Raw genomic sequence first — 18,645 nt, 5'->3', positions numbered from 1 at the left:
CAGTAGCATCGAGCGACGAGGCCCACGACGTGCGATNCTGATACTTGATAGTTCACTCTTGAAATAAATTCGACTCCGAAGGACCAAAATGTTCGAGATGATGCGAGGAGATGAAGGGAAAATTGATCGACTTTCGAAAGAAACTCTGAGTTGAGAATAAACCGTTACTACTTTATTGATATTTGAACACGAGACTACCAGTTGAGCGTTCTCTTGACGACTGACTTATATACTACAATAACTCTTACATACTACAATAACAAAACTTAAAACTAACGGTACTATTTACATTATTTACAATTTAAACGGTGTTTGCCTCGTCGATTCATTCACAATCCGGAACAAGAACAATTATACTTGATAGGTGCTGGATAAATATTTTAGAGTCACGAAAATAAAAATTAATTTCTCGCGATACTTGGCCAATGCTCACATCTTTTTTTGATAGTTCAGTGTATTTGTCAGACTACGATGTGTTGGGCGCATTGGCTTTGCATATTTGACGAATTTGTTGAATTTCATTCAAATATTGAAATAATCTTCGGATCCGATGACTATTTGTGTGATGAGTTTTTACAAAGATACTGGAAATATGGCTTATAAAACATTGAAAATGGAAAAATGGGATAAATATCAAAGGTTATTCATTGATTTTGTAATTTATAAAAATATTTATTTTTATAATATGAAACTTGGTACAAAAATAGTCATACAATCACAGCATTATATGGGATTTCATCAGTTTCATATTACATTACAAATGAATCAAAAATATTTTCTTTTCACTATTCCAAGACTTGCAACATTTTTTTTAATGTTATTTGTACATAGAGTGTGATTACAAATTGGTTTTGTATGCAAAAAATGCTGTTCTCTACAAATTATTAAAACAACCTAAATGAAATCTAGTAACGATAATACTTTTTTCTTTTCTTCTTAACAATTTTAAGCCTGTGGTAATTGATCAATTGGCGTTACAAATTTGAAATCCTGTGGGAACAATTGAGCTGCATGTGGAAGCATGAGCTTATAGGCTTGTCTAATAGTTACGTCTGCTACTCCAGCAATATCACCTATTTCTTTGTAAGTCTTTTTATCTGCAGATGCCTGAGAGGCCATATATATTGCTGCAGCTGTCACAGATATGGGTGATCGTCCAGGAACATAATCTCTTTCTGTGGCCTGCCTGGCAATCATAGTTGCAGCACGCTGTACAGTATTGGGCAATCCCAAATTTGCACAAAATCTTGACATAAAATCTCCAGTTGTAATAACTTCAACTTTGGTTTCAAGTGTATTCAGAATGAGTTTGAAGCATCGCCCAATTTCTTTTTTACTTATTTTACTTACTGCACAAATTTCTTTGAATGTGCGAGGTACTCCTTCTTGTCTACAAGCAATATACAAACAAGCCGAGGAAATTGCATCATTAGCTCTGCCCTTTAATACTTTGCTGTCATGAATTTTCTTGAACAGATTATTGGCTCTGTCAATAATTGTTTTTGGAAGATTAATGCGATCAGCCATTGCATTAATTTCACGAACAGCGGCTAACAATGTTCTATCAGAAGAACTTATAGTTCTACGGTTCTGATACTTCGCAACTCCAAGGGCATCAAAGGATGCAGCTCCTGTGGCAGGACCAATTATGGTCGATAAATCAGCGCCATTTAATAATGGATTTTCAGGACCTCCTACACGGGATGGGTCGATTCCGCTCTTTTCATTACTGAAAGTTCTCCATTCAGAACCTACATCAATTACTCGATCACCAACAACTAATCCACAGTCTGAGCATATCTGATCTCCTGCTCGGTAATCTTCTATCAGAGGTGCATATGGATGAGCGTAGCATGAAACTGTAGGTGGTTTGCTGTGAAAAACATAATTGACAGTTATAAAACAAACTTAAAAATTGTATTGAAATCAATGATTTATTTTTAACTCAAGTTTCTAACTGGTTTAGGGAACTCTTAAAATTTAAATGCTAACCTAAAAAAGTTCTACAAAGTAAAATTTATTCTTAACTTTATATGTGGAGTTCAATAACATAAATGTTGTATCAGAGGAAAGAATAAAGCAAACTTAATGCTTGTAACTATTCACTGAGAAGTATTTCACAAATAGAAAGTTACAAAAGATTCTTTAAATTGCCCCATTAAACATTAACCAAATGAAAGAATGATCAGCAAAATGACTGAATTTACAAGAACCAAAATAGGAAAAAAAAACCTACTGTTTTGGTTGAAATGGATTGTTTGGGTTTGCCATCTTTTTAACTTGTGTCTGGTACAATACCAGCGGATGGCTACTTGAAAACGGAGATTATGCCACAGATTTTTAGTAAGATCAACTGTCAAGTGTCGTGCACACTCTCTGTACGATCGACGCAGACTGACTTGGATACCAGTGGTCTCAGCCTATTTATAGCTGTATATTAGTCCGTCCACACTGTGCGCATGAGCTGTGTGGAGCCATTGGGCAGAAGCACGATCTATCGACAGAAGTAAGAACTACGGATATATCGCGCGGTTTTTAAATGCTTGTCATTGTTCAGCGACATTTATTACTATAGAATTGATTTTATTGTACATAATTTATAAACATTATTACATTTTTAATTCAATAGTTCAAAAAATGATTAATATTAAGTTGAAAACATTTTAGTTATCAAGTCATTTAATAAAATACTAAACAAAAAGTTTTCAATAATTAAATTCTAAAAAAATCAATATGCGTCATAAGTAACTACGTTGGTAAACGCCGAAGAAATTATGCTATATTACACTAGCGTAAAATAGACATCCTCCCCTACTTAAAACTAAAAAGTTTAATGGTAAAAATTTTTTTTAATCCAATTTTTGAACACTACAATTTTTATATTTATTTATGTAGTTAAAATGCATAGAGATCATGTCTCGGAGGTCTATGCTTGACAAAAACACGATGAGTTTACTCGAAATAAATTCGAGGTTATTTTCCAAGCTATATCGAGAAAAATTTTGAGATAAATCGATTTCAGCATAATTATAGGTTGTCCCCAAACCAATCACCAAGACATAACATCGATTTTTATCTATACGATGATGAATCTTTAATCGTTAATTGATCGTATATGTGGAGGGAACGATTCACTTCGTGTGCAGTCATATAGCAACTATAGCTCGCGTGCACAGAATATTGTTCGCTGTATAATCGCAGCACGATCATGTGACAGCCGCAAGCGTCTGCTCGCGCACATTTACTCACACACGCCCATCTCAGTGCTTTAATAGACACACACTAGGATACGGAGGAGCACCGAGGCACTGCGAGAGACTTCAGACTTGGAGAATTCACGACGACGACGACGAGTACGGTATCGACTATATACCAACCAACACGCTCAGTCAGTGCTGTGTGTTCCACTGTTCCGCTTTGTCAAAGTCAGCTGATCACAGGATCCGATCGTTCGTCGCGACTCGAGCTGCAGAAAAGTAAACATGTCGGGAAAGGAAAAGCTAGCCATTTTCCCGTCTCGGGGGTAAGTATCCTATGTTAATTGATCGTTCTCGCGGGTCCCCGGGTCGAGTTGAATCGGTCGTTTTTTTCTCGGACTCGATGTGTGTGTACAACAAGCGGAGTGGGTGCCTCCCAGCTCGCGACAGCTCGCGACGCGCAGAAAAGTTTACATTTGCGCGTGTCTCGTGACTGGCTCGCGATCGCTTCTTCGATATTGCAACGGGACTTAAGCATCGATTCCTTTGACGAATCGTCCATTATGATGGGCCTCGTACGCGTTAATGTTGTGCCACGACGATATCTCGTGCACCCAGGCTAATTAACCAAATCGATAGCTATATGAATGAAAAAAATGTGATAAGAAACACGTGACTCGTTTTCATATTGCAGAGCCCAAATGTTGATGAAGTCCAGATTGGCTGGCGCACAAAAAGGACATGGATTGCTCAAGAAAAAGGCTGACGCCCTTCAGATGCGTTTCAGGATGATCCTTGGTAAAATTATCGAGGTGTGTGTCAAAAAATTCATTATAAACAACATACTTTTTAACGCTTGAAATGAAAATATTTGTTTGTTTATGGAGAATCATTCTTAAATGTCACATTCCTTTTTGTAGACCAAAACACTCATGGGAGAAGTGATGAAAGAAGCTGCCTTCTCTCTGGCGGAAGCTAAATTTGCCACCGGTGATTTCAACCAAGTTGTTCTTCAGAACGTAACAAAGGCACAAATTAAGATACGTTCAAAGAAAGACAATGTTGCTGGTGTAAATCTTCCAGTATTTGAATCCTATCAAGATGGTACTGATACTTACGAACTAGCTGGTCTAGCCAGGGGTGGTCAGCAGTTGTCAAAGTTGAAAAAAAATTATCAGAAGGCTGTGACTTTACTGGTCGAGCTGGCTTCTCTTCAAACCAGTTTCGTCACCCTTGACGAAGTCATTAAAATCACTAATCGCCGTGTAAATGCTATTGAACATGTCATCATTCCAAGAATTGAAAGAACTCTTCAGTACATCATTTCAGAATTAGATGAGCTTGAAAGAGAAGAATTCTACCGTCTGAAGAAAATTCAGGATAAGAAAAAACAGGCCAAAGCTAAGGTATTTCCTTTGAATTTCTTGATATGGGTGTAAAATTGTACCTTTTTATTAACATTGTTTTTTCTATTTTCAGGCTGAAGCTCGAAGGTTAGCGATGAGAGCACTTGGAACTGATGACAGAGATGTAGCAAATATGTTGGATGAAGGAGATGATGATATATTGTTCTAAATGCCACTGAAATTATTCTTAGGTGTCGATAATATATATTCATTTTGCTGCCACTTCCAAGTTGAAAAACTGCTATTTGCAGCATGTATTATTTATAAACCAGACATGGTGTTAAAATTGTACATTTAAAATATCACTTTTTTGTTAATATTTTTTTTTATGATCATTAAACTCTTGGAATATTTTACAAATTATCAACTGTGCAGCAGCAAAATTCATTGTTTCTAATGCATTAAATTAAACTTGTTACAAGTATTATAGTGTTAGAATCAAATTCTCATTGAGTTTAATAAATAGATGAAATTCAACATTGTAATCAACTTATTTTAAAATTATATGTAAAGCTTTATGGAAATTCATAAATAATTATAACAAAAGTGTAAATTTCAAAATATAATAAATTTATTTTATTCTAAATAAGACTTTATGAAAAATGAACATATAATTGACTTGTGAAATTTGTCTTTTATGGTAAGTAAGCACAAAAAAGTAAAAATTGTTAATTTACAAATAAAAAATATTAAGTATTACTATAGTTTTTTTGTCAATAAATATGGTAACACTCAATCACAAATATTGTTCTTGAAACAAGCAAGCATTTCTTTATATGTAGACATTGAAGATGGAGAATTCATTATCCATCCTACAGGCAATTCAGAGCCTTTTTCTCCACTAATATATTGATCCCACATGATTCTCAAAGTTCTTAGATTGTTCAAAGATTGTGATTCAGAGGAACCAGAGTCTATACTTTGAGTAAACAAAGATTTTTGCCATTCTACAAATACATTATGTGAAATTTTATTGATCCTTTCTTCTTTGTCAGTTTTAATCATGAGGTTTAAGCCCTTTTCTTCAATTGAATATTCCTTTTCCAATACTTTCCAATACTCTCTCAACTGATTTATAATACTGTTAAAGGCTCTGTCGGTTTCCAAGGATATGTTCTCTCCTCTGTTGCGAGCCATAGACACCTTAACTTTTCTTAGACTTTCTAATTCTTCAAGAATAGTTAAGAATTTTTTCACATCAGATTGCTTTGCTTTTACTTCAGACAGTATTAAATCTGCATCCATTCTGAATAACTTATTCTCTCTTTCTCTCTGAATATCTCTTTCTTTCTTAGCTCGCCACTTATCAATTTCATTGTGTAGGTATTGCCGTCTTTCTTCAGCTTCTTTTTTTAATATCGCATACTGATTCTTTTGATTTTTCAATCTCTTTCTCCTTTTTTGCCTAGCTCTGACAACAGAAGATAGATCGTTATGCTCCCTTAATTCTCTTAATACTTGCACTTGCTTTTTTAGTTCATTATATACTTGTATACTTTTATTCCTATCTGTCTCAGTGACTGGATCAACATTTTTTAAATGCTGCAATATTTCTTGCAACTGTTTGTTGAGATTGTAAACATTAGTAATGGCAATTTTGATTGTAGATATATTAACTTTTTGTGTAGGCGGTGATTGTGTGGGTGGTTCACGAGTAATAAATTCTTCTATAAATGTCTGGTTTTGTCTTTTCCGTTTCCACATTTTGAATAAAACTAAAATTGTAAAAATGAACTCACATGTATATTCACTACATTCACTCGAAAAGTAATACCAATATAATTGATTCTTTACCTGTAATTTTGAAATATATCAGAGTCTGAAAATCATATATTTGAACTATTTTTCATCAACTGAGGCTCCGCAGTCTTAAGGGCTTCCTCGGCGTCGATGTATTCTTCGCTTTCTTTCAAATCCTCCTCCGTGGAGAGGACTCTTTTGAGATCTTCGAAGGCTTTGAGTAGACGTCGTTGACAGTCGGGTATCATCATCAGCGACTCCTGCAACACTTCTTCCTGCTTCTTGATCACATGGCTGTCCTTGTTCTGTTCCTTGAGCTTTTGAATTTTCTCGTGTTGCTCGGTCGCCTCCTTCTCGTACGTTACTTTCTCCTTGGCCAGGCGTTTGACAACACCGGACTTGATTCTCAACTGGCGTAGACGAGCATCTGACATGATTATTCCTGAGGTTATGAACGGGAGAAATAAGATGACTTCAACACGTTTTTCAGATAACAAAAAGACGATGCGAGTTCGTGGTCGGCGCGAGCTGAGTCGATTCAACTGTGCAGCGTGTGTAGTACGGGATGTCGTCGAGTCTGAAATACTTGATTTTTTGGAGGTAAAGAACGTTCTTTAGACGTATAATATAAGTATAACCATATATAGTGTTAAACGACAATAATACAACTGAACGAGCAAAACACGCAACAGTGGATTTCCAGATGAGTCAATAAATCTGAATCGATATACGCGGGAGATTTCAAGCGACACTTGTTACATTTTTGATTTCAATTAATTTTTATATTGAAAATTTTATGGCAAATGATATGAGGGTGCAAGAATCTAATGTTAAATAATTATTATAGATTTTTTCTTCAGGTTCTGAAATTTTCCTTGAATTCAGAATTTTTTGGGAAAAAAACTTGATTACAAACTGCAACATGTGATTTAATGTTATGATATTTTTTAATATGTTCTAAAAAACTGGTGCATTAAATGATTTATAATTTAAATTATAGGCATCGACTTGGGAAAATATGATAAAATAAAAAATGAAAATTAACTGGTTAAACGCTGATGTGTCGGTGACTTGTAAAATCTAGCTAAATAATTGAGTAATTTTTTATTAAAAATTGCTTTTTAGTCTGAACAAATGTATCTGCTTCCAATTTTTATATGAAAAAGGGAAAGCATAGTTAGGGCACTACAGAGCACGTTTCCTGCACGATGGTTCATGGTATTTAGAGTTTATAGTGCTTAGTTCATCATTTTCCCGCGTAAAGCGTCAGTGTTGACATTTCAGCGTGTTCTTGCAAAACTCCACTGTAGACTTCAATCAAAACATTTACACGATTGACTTGCCGTGAGGTTATGAATCAGTCGATGTATTTGTTGTTATTTATTCGTTGATACAAGTTTATATTGCATTAGAAAAGTGATTATTACTCAGAAGTCGACAACTAAGCGACATCTTCTTGAACATAATAAGTTTCTGCTAATCAGTTTTTTAAAACTCAGTAATCATGGGTCGACGATCCATCAACACCACCAAGAGTGGTAAATATATGAATCCGACGGACCAAGCAAGTAAGTTGACATTTAAAACATTTTTCCTATCCACTTTTTTACTTTATGAATTTTCTTTATAAATCGAGTTTCAACGTATTTTTTTTAGGAAAAGAGGCCCGTAAAAAAGAGCTCAAAAAGAATAAAAAACAGCGTCAGCTAGTTCGAGCTGCAGTTCTAAAAGGGAAAGATCCCAGTCAAATTATTGAAGAAATGGAGAAAATCGATCAAATGGAGTACAACGTCCTCCAGCCTCCGCCGCTGAATGAAAAAGTGCTTAAAGATAAAAGGAAAAAGTTGAAAGAAACACTCGACAGAGTGCTAAAAATGTATGGCAAGGATGATCAGGATAAGTGGTTGGAGTTAAAGGAACAGTTGATTCAATATGAGAGGAGACGAATAGAACTTGTTTCTTACTATGAAGCTGTAAAGCATGCTCAGCAAGTACAAGTGGATGAAATTCCACTTCCTTCATCAGGAAATGATGGAAATCGAGCATTTCCTGGTGGCATGACAGCTCAAATACCTTTACCAGAAATGCCTCAGCCTGCAGTACATCCCTATCCACCTCATTACCTTCCGCAACATCAACCTTTAGTAAATATTCCAGTCCCGCCTAGCATTTTAAAAAAGACAAATTTGTATTCTGCTACTGGGGCATCTGGTAACATGCCAATGGATAGAGATCCACCTGGTGTACCTCCTTTTCCACCACCGGATGTATTTGCTAGCGATGACGAAGATGGAGATGGAAAAACTAAAACTCCTGTCAAAACCAAAACAATTCGTTTTGTTGATGATGAAAAAGCTGAAACTTATGTTCAAGATTCAGAAAAAGATAAAGATAGTTCTCAAGTCAAGCCAACAAGTTTACAGCAAAAAATGTTGGCTATGGCAGGCATGGAGGATATTGACCACTTCATGAAAGAGATGGAAGTTGTGCACAAAAAGCGAGAAACGGAACGAGCTCAAGATTTGAACACAAGATTAACGTTGTTAGAAAGCAATAAGGAGAAAGAAGACGAACCAATGCCAATGCCAAGCAATAATGTACCAACACAGCCACCAATGCCTCTCATGGGTCTGCCTCCACCGCCTCCCTTGATGTACAGGCCACCTCCACCGCCTCTGCATCTGAGAATTCCTCCACCTCCACCACCGAGGATGGGAATAAGATTACCTCCAGGTACTGGTTATTTCATAATTATCTTTACTTTCCATAGCACTTGCAATAATTCGTAACAATAAATTTTCAGGTCCACCACCGGGCATGCCGAGACTAATGAGACCGGGCGGTCCCATGTCGATGGGACCCAGAGTCATGGGCCCGGGAATGGGCATGCACGGCATGCCTCCTCCGCCACCGGCACCGCCGTCCGGACTCAGCAACGCCCAGAAACAGTCGAACGTGCTGTCGGCCGCGCCGCAGCTGATAAGCAAGGGCGACAAGGAGGCCGGCGGCAAGAGCGCGACCACGATCGAGGCCAAGCCTCAGATCAGAAATCTGGCGGCCGACGTGACGCGCTTCCTGCCGACGTCGCTGCGAGTCAAGCGTGCCGACGAGAAGAAGAAGCCGTCGTCGGCGTTCGCCTCGTCCGTACGTGCCGCCGACAGGATGAACATGGAGTCGCCGATGGTCACGAGGGTCCCGCAGCAGGTCAAGACGAAGGAAGACGACTACCTGCAGTTCATGCGAGAGATGCAGGGTTTGCTGTAATGCGTGGTGCGTTGTTTGGTGTATGTGTGTGTATGTTGTGAAATAGTGGGATAAGTGTAGGTTTACTCAGACAATTGAAACAAGCGACGTTTTGCACTGTAAACGCTGAGTTTGTATATATCACTATATAATAAATTTAAGGTCAGCGCTGTATATAAATTATGTTATTTAAGCGATACATATAGAATAGGTAGCATGAAATTTTTGCAATCAAATAAAACTGTGGTTTTTTTTTTCTTTAAAAAAATTCGAGGGTAATACTTTATTTACACGGACGACGGATGAGAAAGAGGTGTATCATATATATTTATAATGAATCGTTGTTTGTTTTAGCTTAAATTATAAAACGAAAATTAATCAGCAAGTGCGGAGATAATAACGCGTGGTATTTATAGACAGAGATGATGGATCACATCGCGCCACTCGCCAAAACGTATATTTTATACATCGCACGAGCTCTCAGGACGACGTCTTGTTGACGCCTAGTCCGAGGGCGTACATGTCGCTGAGGTCGACGTAGACCTGGCTCGGATGGACGCCGCGACTGTAGCGCTTGGCCTGCCTCAGATGATGATGCGACTGGCGCAGAGTCGTGGTCGAGGGTTTGCTGCTACTGTTGCTTTTGTTGTTGTTATTGTTGCTGTTCTTGTTATTATTATTATCATTGTTGTTGTTGTTGCTGTTGTGGCCAGCGATGCTGACGGTGGTCGGCGATCGGGTCTGGGGCCGCCTCTCGGGCAGCAGCAGCAGACCCGCGGTTCTCGGCACCAGGTGATGCACCTTGGGCGGCGGCGGTGGCTTCTTCGGCACCGACTTGATGGCGGTCTGATGCGGCGATTGTATCGACACCGGTGGTTGTTGCTGTTGTTGCTGTTGTTGAGCGTGCCTCGAAGCTCGAGATGGCCGCGTCGTGGGCTTGATTATCACCTCGGGGGCAGTCTTGGGCGCGCCGACATCTACCGGTTTAGTCTGCTGCTGCTGTGGCTCCGATTGTTTTTCTCTGTCGACGTTATAGCTCTCCTCGTTGTTGTCGTTGTCGTTGTCGTTATCCTCGTAGGGCGTGCTCGAGGCAGCCAGCACCAAACCACCACCACCACCACTGCTAGCGGCACCGGCCGCACCAGCCGTACTGGTCTCGACGTTGAATACGTAGGCGTCGGTCTCGGGCGCCACCGCCGGATCCAGGGCCGGACAGCCGGGTGGCAGCTCGACGCGCTGCAGTCCGCTCGCGGGCCTCAGTCGCAGGTACTCGCCGAACTCGCGATCCAGCTGCATCTCCAGGTCCTCGATGAGGTCGACCAGCACCGGCCCGAGTCGGCAGTGATTGGCGCCCTTGAAGCCGCCGCTTTGATCGTTAACGGACACACCGGCGGCCGCCGCCGCCGCGGCAGCAGCAGCGGTAGCGTGGCTCTGTCGACGCGATCGACCGGCGACCGGTCCGAAACCGGCACCCGTGTGACTGCCGTAGGCGTTCCTGGGTCCGACCGCCTGGCCGTGCAGTCTCAGGCCCGCTGCGAGATAGGACTGGCAGGGCGACGGTCGCTGCCTGTAGGCCAGCTCGAAGTCGCCCGTGTCCGCCTGGGGATCCTCGCGGTGATCCACCACCAGTCGCACCGTGTCCTCGAGCACTCGGCGGCACAGTCGACTCGTCACGCTCGTCGAGTTGCTCATGTCCGGATGGCTGTTGATCTCGATCAGCCACACGCTAAAATCCTCCATGAGCATGAAGTCGGCGCCGTACAGCTCGAAGCTGTTCCTGCGGCGGTCCATGGCCTCCTGGCTGGCCAGCAGAGAGCCCACCAGCCCCCGCCTCATGCCCGGATAGATGAGCTCGTCCCAGGCGTGCGGCTGTCCGCGCGCCCTCAGCCACTCCTTGAACGTGTCCGAGTCCCACATGTTGTCGGCCGGGAGGAGGGGGTCGCGCTCCGGGCTCACTTTGTACTTGCACTGCACGGCGTTGTTGGACAGGTGCACGGACTCGTGCAGATCCGTGAGGGAGAACTTTTGCGAGCAGAAGCGCAGATAGCTGGAGCGATACATCCAGAGGGTGAGCGGCTGGGCACTGGTGACGATGAACCACTGGCGTATGTCGAACTTGGTCTCGTAGATGAGCAGCGGACGTTCTATCGTGAAAAAAGATTTACCGATTTTTTCCTCTCTAAAATTAAATCGTTACCGATCAGCTCTTACCGATGTACTTCTGTATGACGTAGCGCGTGTCGCCGGCCTTGCCGCTGGGCCCGATCCTCGAGAGGATGTCGTCGAGTCGCTGCAGCAGCACGATACCCCGGCCGCGGCTCTTGTTGCCCGGCTTCAGAATCCAGACGTTGCGCCAGCCGTCCATCTGCAGCTGCGGCCAATACTTGGCCGCTTTCTTCAGCAGGTGTCGCGCCGCCAGCACGTATTTCTATACACACGCAGCGCCCCAATTTATTTATATGCGGTATATAAGAATCAACCGCGGCGATTTCGATTTATCGACTCACGCGTATAGGCACGTTTCCCGCAGCCAGCAGACCGTCGCCGTGCACGAGCTTGTAGTACCAGCCCATGAACTGGTCCCACTGGTGCGACCAGACGCTCTCCAGCTCCCTGTCGATGTCCTCGTGCGTCTGACTCCCGACGAAGTCGCTGCACCTGCCCACGGCGAAATCCAAGGCGCGAAGCGGCACCGCCGCGGCGTTGTTGTCCGTCGTGGCGCTACTGCTGCTCGGCACCAGCCTCAACGAATCCTCGCCACCTATCCTGACCCTCTCCACCAGCCACTTGAGCAACGACAGACAGGCGGTGAGGCGAAAGTCGTCGACGAACGCCTGCAACTGATCCGGCTGGCCGAGATTGTAGCAGCGCGGAAACAGACAGTCGGCCACCCCGGCCTCGAAGATCCACTGCATCTGGCGTATGTTGGCGCACAGGCCCACCTTGGAGGTGAAACTGGCCCGGGTGAAGCGATTGAAGATGGTGGCCTTGTTGTCCTGGGACGGCCAGCCGGTCCACTCGCTGCCCGAGTTCCAGAGCAGATCGGGCGTGTGGCTGCCGAGCATCCGAGAGATCAGCAGACGCTCGTTCTGGCGATCGGCCAGGTTGCCGAGGCCCGAGAGCAAAGCGGAGGGCGACGAGTCGGGACTGTACTGCTGCTCGGCTCCGTCTATTCGAGACGCGATCGATGACGATAATTATGACAAGGGAAGAGAAAAACGAAGTATATACTCACTCGCCTGGCCGGGCTTGCGTTGAAACTTCTCGCACCAGTTCCTGCCGAGGAGCGACTCGCGTATAATGCGCGCCCGGCCGTGTATCATGAAGGTGTGCCTCGAGGCTATGGCGGCTTTCACTAGGTCGCGTATGCGCTGCAGGTGCTCCATCTGATGGAGGCCCAGCGGCCGTGGCACCTCGCCGCCGTTATTGCTATTATTGTTGTTGGCCGACTGCTGCAGCTGTTTGTTGACATTGTCGCCCTGTTGCTGCTGCTGCATTCCACCGAGGATAGGAGCCATCTCGGCACCCGACGACAACAGCTCCTTGGCCTGCTCCGAGGAGTCCTGCTCCTCGTTGTTGCTCGTGGCATTTTGAAGGAGCTGCTGCTGTTGCTGCTGTAGCTCTTCCTCGCCGCAGTTCGTCGTCATGCTCGACGGGGACGGAATTCGCTCGAGCTTTCGTTGCTGTCGTTGCTGTCGTTGTTGACGTCTGCGCTCGCTGCTGTTGTCGACCTGCTGCAGCACGAGAACATTGTTGTTGTTGTTGTTGTTGTTATTTCGCGCTTGAAACCTGCCACCACCCGACGCACATGTCCTCGCGCGCGAACCGCCGCCGCCAGCGGTGCGTTCCGCGGAGCTGCGCCTACGCCCGCTGGCGATCCGCATTTGTAACGTGTAAAGCTCTCGGGCGAGCTTGCAAGCTCGCGCTGGTACGGCGCATAATAGGTGGAAAGGAAAGGAAAGGAAAGGGGGAAAAAAACTAAGAGAGAGAGAGATAGGCAAAAACGGAAAGGGGGTCGCGACCCCTTAACCTATGGGCGACCTACTTGAGGCCTATACTCGGTTAAAAGCTCGTCTATGTATGTGTGCACCACCTGTCGCTCGGCTCGACTCTCTCTCTCTCTCTCTCTCTCTCTCTCTGATGTATAGGCGATCGCACGCGATCATCGCCGCGCATCAGCAGCAGCAGCAGCAGCCAGAGGTAGTAGATAGTAAAAGCTCGCTCGGCATGTGGCAATTGAGTCGCGTGATTGCCTACGAGTCTTTCCGGCCCTTCTTCGTATAGGGCCGATCTTTAATTCTAACTCTCATTTCTTTTCCTTTGCACCCCGCCTAAAATACATCGGGTATACAAATCGTATAACTAACCTGTGAACCAGGGGGGAGATCTCGGGCCGATCTTTATCGCTGAGCCTTGGAAATTTCCGGACCCCCACGAAGACACGACGACTACGAAGATCGGTATGGACAGCTGCTTTTTTCACTTTTCTTCGCGATAGTCAAATTGTACTTTTTTTTTCTTTCAATCTTAATATATTACCTTCGTAATGATTTTTCGAACGCAAGCGCGCGACTATTGTGTTTTTCTTGTATCATATACTTGTGAATTTAGTTTAAACGAAAGAGGTGCATGGTATTACGGGACGGGTGAGGAGCGCGCGCACGCGGCCGGGCCGGATGTTGTTGGAGCTCTACGCGCGTTCAAGTCCGTTATTTGTCTTTTTTTTTTTTTTTTTGGTATGCCGAAATATTTGTTATTGTGTTTATGTGTATTGACGTGTGCGATCGACTCGCGCAGCGCACAAGGCACGCGAAGAGCGCCGCGAGTCGCGCCGGTCGAATCGCCGCCCCCCGGTTTATATATATACTGTCCAGCACCCTGTATGTGTATACACACACGATGCACGTTTATAATACCGAATGACATTGACATAGGTGACGCGCGTCGTGCGTATTATTTTTTATTAATTGCTGCTGCAGCCCGTCGGCAACTTCACACACACACACACCACTCGATATAATGTGCTATTCCAATTTGCGATTCCTCGCGAGCGATTCGCCTTAATCGCCATAATATATACCAGCTACTTGGAAACTTTTTAAGTGCATCGATGCCACGAGTGCGTTTAGGCCGAATTACACACACACACAGACACACAGGCAGAGATGTTGTTATATTATTATATATCGTACTCGCGAATCAGGCCAGCGAGGTAATTGCGTCAAAAGTTTTTCGGGGCCAACTCGCGTATATATGCGGGCGGCGGATCGCGAGGCAGAGTAATAAGATATTATACACACACGTCCGTACCTTATACGAGACTTTTACTTTTTTTTCGCGCGCGCAGGAGCTCACGAGTGTACCGGAGCTATTCTACACACACCCACACACAGCTGGCTATAATAAGGCATACAATCCATAATATATTTTACGCTGTACGTATCGAGGTGCAGACGTGCAGCACGTGTATACTATATATACCGTACTAACTAGGGCACACGTGCCAACGAGCTCTCTCTCTCTCTCTAGCCGGCGCGTTCGATCGCTCGCTGCACTACCACTATGCACATTACATTTATTACAATCACGTGTGCTGTGCTCGCGTCCATACGCGCAAATTCCGGTGCTGCTATATGTAACGATGCCGATTACCCGGTTGCAGTCGCGCGCTCATCGATTCTCTTCCTCTTTCTCTCTCTCTTTATCGAGTTTCCTGCGCCGAATACTTATGTATGTACTTTGTAACGCGCGTGAAAGAGATCGATCTGCGAAAAGTCGAGCCCGCGAGTCGCTGCAAACGTGCCACGCGTGCGTTAGACAATTCGAATATCGATCCACGGCGGGCTGCACTGCATTAGTGTTGAATATTCTAAATGATAATAATATGAAAGGACACCAGTTAAAACATTAGATAAATAAGAAATTTGAATTTAGCCGGATGCTTAATAAAGAAATTGAAATAAGGTTGATGGTATAATATTTTGACAATTAACAGATGTTGAAGCTCAAACTTACCTCCTGCAATATAGATCATTTTTACTTATAAAATAAACAAGCGATGCTTGGCTTTGGCCCCGATAAGCATGTATCAATCATATTCAGTCCTTTGCCTTATTGTGCGTGTTTACATTTCCCGAAGTCGGTCCGATAGTAGCCGTTAAAGCTAACGAACTCACACGTGCTTTTATACCGATAGCGCATCGAAGCATTGGACTTGCCATTTCAGAGCATAAGCAATTGTATTTTCATTACGCTTTAACGGCTTAAGTATGGATTATAATTTTTTATTATAAAAAAAACGGGATGAAACGACTCGGTTTACGCAGACGTAAAAGAGTTGCGAAACAAAGCTCGCAGAATTCAGGACGATCGAAGCGAGCTCAAAAGTAACTTTTAGTCTTATTAAAGTGTCATTGACTACAGGAGTTCTAGTAAAGAATTCATAATGAGCTTCATTTTTCTACAAAAATTTATTAATTCTTTTCGAATTTAAACGTTATTTTTTGTAAGATGACAGCGAAGAAAATCATAATATTATTAGATTTGAACATTTTTAGATATGTCTTCTTAACAAGTAAATAATATAATTTTACATATTAATTTAATCTTAATGCATAAACTATGCATCGTATCGATCTAGGTTTCATGATAACCTTTTCGTCTAAATGTCTTAATTTAAGTATCACCTGCTACGGCTGTACCAATATGCGCTGATCTAACGTGACAAGAGAGATTATTTTTGAATGAAAATACTTTTCCGCAAACATCACATTGATGGGTAATACCGTTATGTACCGCCTGTATGTGGACTCTCAGATTACTTTTTTTTCCGAATTTTTTTCCACACGTATTACATGCATGTGTAATTTTATTGTGAACCGCGTCGATATGGATTTTAAGAGAAGCCTTCCATTTAAACGTCTTTCCACAAATAACACATTCATGTTTGACACCATTGTGCACTGAACTGATGTGTCTCTTGAGATCGTTCTTCTGTGAGTACTTCTTTCCGCATACGTCGCATGTATGAGTGATTTTATTATGTATAAAATCGATGTGGCTTTTGAGATTATGTTTATGCGTAAATGACTTTCCACATGTTTCACAAGTGTGGTTGATACCCTTATGCACTCCATCCATATGCCCTTTTAAATCTCTCTTGTATCGGTATACTTTTCCGCAAACATCGCATACATGTGTAATTTTATTGTGCACCACATCGATGTGTTTTTTAAGATAATCATTCGATAAACATTTTTTGTCGCATATATCACATGCATGAGTGATACCATTGTGAACCGCCTCGATGTGGATTTTAAGATAATCCTTCGATTTAAATGTCTTTCCACAAATATCACATTCATGTTTGACACCATTGTGCACTGAATCGATGTGTTTCTTGAGATTTTTCTTCTGTGAGTACTTCTTTCCGCATACGTCGCATGCATGTGTGATTTTATTATGTATAACATCGATGTGGCTTTTGAGATGATGTTTATGCATAAATGACTTTCCACATGTTTCACAAGTGTGGTTGATACCCTTATGCACTCCATCCATATGCCTTTTGAGATCATTCTTGTATCGGAATATTTTTTCGCAAACGTCGCATGATTGAGAGACACCCTTGTGAATCGCGTCAATGTGTGATTTGAGATTACCCTTTTGCGTGAATGTCCTCGGGCACATATCACATGCATGGGTTATTTTATGATGTACCGAATCGATGTGACTTTTGAGATTACACTTTAGTGTGAATGTCTTCGGGCACATATCACATGCATGGGTTATTTTATGATGCACCGAATCGATGTGAGTTTTAAGATGACTCTTATTTGCGAATTTTTTCTTGCAAATATCACATGTAAAAGTTATTTTATTATTCACCGTATTCAATTGGGTTTTTAGTCCATCTTCATGGTTAGACTTTTTTGTAATTCTTCTTTTTTCATTTTGCAAGCCTGACTCACGATCAAAATTAAAATTTGATTCTTCTGCATCGAAAATTTCTTTCTTTACTTCTCGTACTGTTTCTGTTTTGATTATGTTTTGCACTTGATAATCATTGCTATTTATTATACTTTCCGAGTAATTCGGAAAATCATCGTCAAATTTTTTAACCGGCAATAAATTGATGCTCGGCTTTGCGTCTTTACACTCAAAAACTATTTCCATACTTTCACTGGGTTCACATTCGTGATTGTCGCGACATTCTTGAGATATGTAAGCCTAGAATAAAATATTAGAAATATGAAAATTTTCGTTTGAAATGACAATGAAAATATTCGTGTATAACTATCAAAACTTACGGGATTTTCTCGCAGAGACCTCAAGTTCAGGAAATGTTTGGTATCGGCTGGGTTGTCAATTACTGAATCAATGTCTTCAGTGAAGGATACATCAAGAGGTTCCTCTTTTACTCTAAAAAAATTCAAATGAGATTGAGTTTTATGATACAATATTTTAATACTTGTATTCCTGCGATAAAAATTACCTAACGGCAGTGGATTCCATCTTTCACAGTTCAAATGTAGCGAACGATTAAACTTCGTGCGATGGATTGACACATCAAGCAAAGTAGCTCAAATTCAATTCAATAATATTTACGAATCGTGTTATGATACTCAACCCAAACAATGAAAACGAGCAACAGCAAAGCAAATATAATACATCATTGGAGAAATCACCTTATGTATTTCACGTCTAGTTAATAGCAAACATTTTCCAATCAATTACATATCATCACGAATAAAATAATGAAAAATGTAAAATATGATTCTCTTGTTGGCGAAGCGCGCGTAAAAAGGAGCTCCATTCCGCAGTGGCGTTTCGATTTGAAAATTGCCGCATCAAAGTCGATACACGCGCGAATTCGTTACATATGGATAGTTGCTGGTCTCGTGTCAGTCATTCGCTTGTGTATCTTTACTCGTCAGCAGCTCCGAAAATCATGTACGATACGGCCGCAACGTAGAGCGTCTACGTTCTAAAATTTATCATCACCGCAGCTATACATGTATACGTAACATCAGGAAAGTTGGAAATCCCAGGAACGGCGT

General features: G+C 42.2%; 6 protein-coding genes across 7 annotated transcripts; 2 read left to right on the top strand and 4 right to left on the bottom strand.

The window, feature by feature from the left end:
* Positions 1-74: 74 nt before the first annotated feature.
* LOC106654308 (transcription initiation factor IIB-like) lies at positions 75-2,422 on the bottom strand. Its single transcript, XM_014374105.2, has 2 exons — positions 2,237-2,422; positions 75-1,873 (listed from the first exon to the last, which is right to left on the bottom strand). The coding sequence occupies exons 1-2, from the start codon at positions 2,269-2,271 to the stop codon at positions 946-948; spliced, it is 963 nt and encodes a 320-aa protein (XP_014229591.1). The 5' UTR covers positions 2,272-2,422; the 3' UTR covers positions 75-945.
* An 854-nt stretch (positions 2,423-3,276) lies between these two features.
* On the top strand, positions 3,277-5,302 carry LOC106654296 (V-type proton ATPase subunit D). The gene is made up of 4 exons (XM_014374090.2): positions 3,277-3,523; positions 3,892-4,009; positions 4,118-4,603; positions 4,677-5,302. Exons 1-4 carry the CDS (start codon positions 3,483-3,485, stop codon positions 4,770-4,772), a joined length of 741 nt encoding a protein of 246 aa, XP_014229576.1. The 5' UTR covers positions 3,277-3,482; the 3' UTR covers positions 4,773-5,302.
* LOC106654295 (tubulin-specific chaperone A) lies at positions 5,153-7,042 on the bottom strand. 2 transcript variants are annotated; one of them, XM_014374087.1, is made up of 2 exons: positions 6,398-6,489; positions 5,153-6,318 (listed from the first exon to the last, which is right to left on the bottom strand). In XM_014374087.1, exon 2 carries the CDS (start codon positions 6,305-6,307, stop codon positions 5,336-5,338), a length of 972 nt encoding a protein of 323 aa, XP_014229573.1. In that variant the 5' UTR covers positions 6,308-6,318; positions 6,398-6,489; the 3' UTR covers positions 5,153-5,335. The 2 variants fall into 2 exon arrangements, with proteins under 2 accessions (XP_014229573.1, XP_014229574.1); XM_014374088.2 differs by having other exon boundaries at positions 6,231-6,318; positions 6,398-7,042.
* A 528-nt stretch (positions 7,043-7,570) lies between these two features.
* Positions 7,571-9,854, top strand: LOC106654310 (WW domain-binding protein 11). The gene is made up of 3 exons (XM_014374107.2): positions 7,571-7,911; positions 8,000-9,076; positions 9,147-9,854. The coding sequence occupies exons 1-3, from the start codon at positions 7,848-7,850 to the stop codon at positions 9,605-9,607; spliced, it is 1,602 nt and encodes a 533-aa protein (XP_014229593.1). The 5' UTR covers positions 7,571-7,847; the 3' UTR covers positions 9,608-9,854.
* A 212-nt stretch (positions 9,855-10,066) lies between these two features.
* Positions 10,067-13,470, bottom strand: LOC106654273 (tubulin monoglycylase TTLL3-like). Its single transcript, XM_014374067.2, has 5 exons — positions 12,822-13,470; positions 12,094-12,755; positions 11,798-12,014; positions 10,320-11,730; positions 10,067-10,226 (listed from the first exon to the last, which is right to left on the bottom strand). The coding sequence occupies exons 1-5, from the start codon at positions 13,468-13,470 to the stop codon at positions 10,067-10,069; spliced, it is 3,099 nt and encodes a 1,032-aa protein (XP_014229553.2).
* Positions 13,471-16,221: 2,751 nt separating this feature from the next.
* On the bottom strand, positions 16,222-18,281 carry LOC106654313 (gastrula zinc finger protein XlCGF57.1-like). The gene is made up of 3 exons (XM_014374109.2): positions 18,081-18,281; positions 17,896-18,007; positions 16,222-17,815 (listed from the first exon to the last, which is right to left on the bottom strand). The coding sequence occupies exons 1-3, from the start codon at positions 18,098-18,100 to the stop codon at positions 16,262-16,264; spliced, it is 1,686 nt and encodes a 561-aa protein (XP_014229595.2). The 5' UTR covers positions 18,101-18,281; the 3' UTR covers positions 16,222-16,261.
* Positions 18,282-18,645: the final 364 nt, after the last annotated feature.

This window comes from Trichogramma pretiosum, unplaced genomic scaffold (genome assembly GCF_000599845.2).
Source record: "Trichogramma pretiosum strain Unisexual culture from Peru unplaced genomic scaffold, Tpre_2.0 scaffold54, whole genome shotgun sequence".
In the NCBI taxonomy this organism is placed as follows: Eukaryota; Metazoa; Arthropoda; class Insecta; order Hymenoptera; family Trichogrammatidae; genus Trichogramma; species Trichogramma pretiosum.
The sequence above is the reverse complement of the archived record's forward strand: the minus strand, read 5'-3'. Positions and strand labels throughout refer to the sequence as shown.

Excerpts from the sequence above, each read along its gene's own strand:
- LOC106654310 (XM_014374107.2), top strand. The coding sequence starts at position 7,848 with ATGGGTCGACGATCCATCAACACCACCAAGAGTGGTAAATATATGAAT. Across the intron at positions 7,912-7,999 it reads GAATCCGACGGACCAAGCAA|GAAAAGAGGCCCGTAAAAAA; the intron begins GTAAGTTGACAT and ends TATTTTTTTTAG. Across the intron at positions 9,077-9,146 it reads GGGAATAAGATTACCTCCAG|GTCCACCACCGGGCATGCCG; the intron begins GTACTGGTTATT and ends ATAAATTTTCAG.
- LOC106654313 (XM_014374109.2), bottom strand. The coding sequence starts at position 18,100 with ATGGAATCCACTGCCGTTAG. Across the intron at positions 18,008-18,080 it reads ATGGAATCCACTGCCGTTAG|AGTAAAAGAGGAACCTCTTG; the intron begins GTAATTTTTATC and ends GAATTTTTTTAG. Across the intron at positions 17,816-17,895 it reads GGTCTCTGCGAGAAAATCCC|GCTTACATATCTCAAGAATG; the intron begins GTAAGTTTTGAT and ends ATTTTATTCTAG.
- LOC106654273 (XM_014374067.2), bottom strand. The coding sequence starts at position 13,470 with ATGCGGATCGCCAGCGGGCGTAGGCGCAGCTCCGCGGAACGCACCGCT. Across the intron at positions 11,731-11,797 it reads CGTCATACAGAAGTACATCG|AACGTCCGCTGCTCATCTAC; the intron begins GTAAGAGCTGAT and ends TTTTCACGATAG. Across the intron at positions 10,227-10,319 it reads AGGCGGCCCCAGACCCGATC|CAACAGTAGCAGCAAACCCT; the intron begins GCCGACCACCGT and ends CAACAACAAAAG.
- LOC106654308 (XM_014374105.2), bottom strand. The coding sequence starts at position 2,271 with ATGGCAAACCCAAACAATCCATTTCAACCAAAACA. Across the intron at positions 1,874-2,236 it reads AATCCATTTCAACCAAAACA|CAAACCACCTACAGTTTCAT; the intron begins GTAGGTTTTTTT and ends TGTTTTTCACAG.
- LOC106654295 (XM_014374087.1), bottom strand. The coding sequence starts at position 6,307 with ATGTGGAAACGGAAAAGACAAAACCAGACATTTATAGAAGAATTTATT.
- LOC106654296 (XM_014374090.2), top strand. The coding sequence starts at position 3,483 with ATGTCGGGAAAGGAAAAGCTAGCCATTTTCCCGTCTCGGGG. Across the intron at positions 4,010-4,117 it reads TCCTTGGTAAAATTATCGAG|ACCAAAACACTCATGGGAGA; the intron begins GTGTGTGTCAAA and ends TCCTTTTTGTAG. Across the intron at positions 4,604-4,676 it reads AAAAACAGGCCAAAGCTAAG|GCTGAAGCTCGAAGGTTAGC; the intron begins GTATTTCCTTTG and ends TTCTATTTTCAG.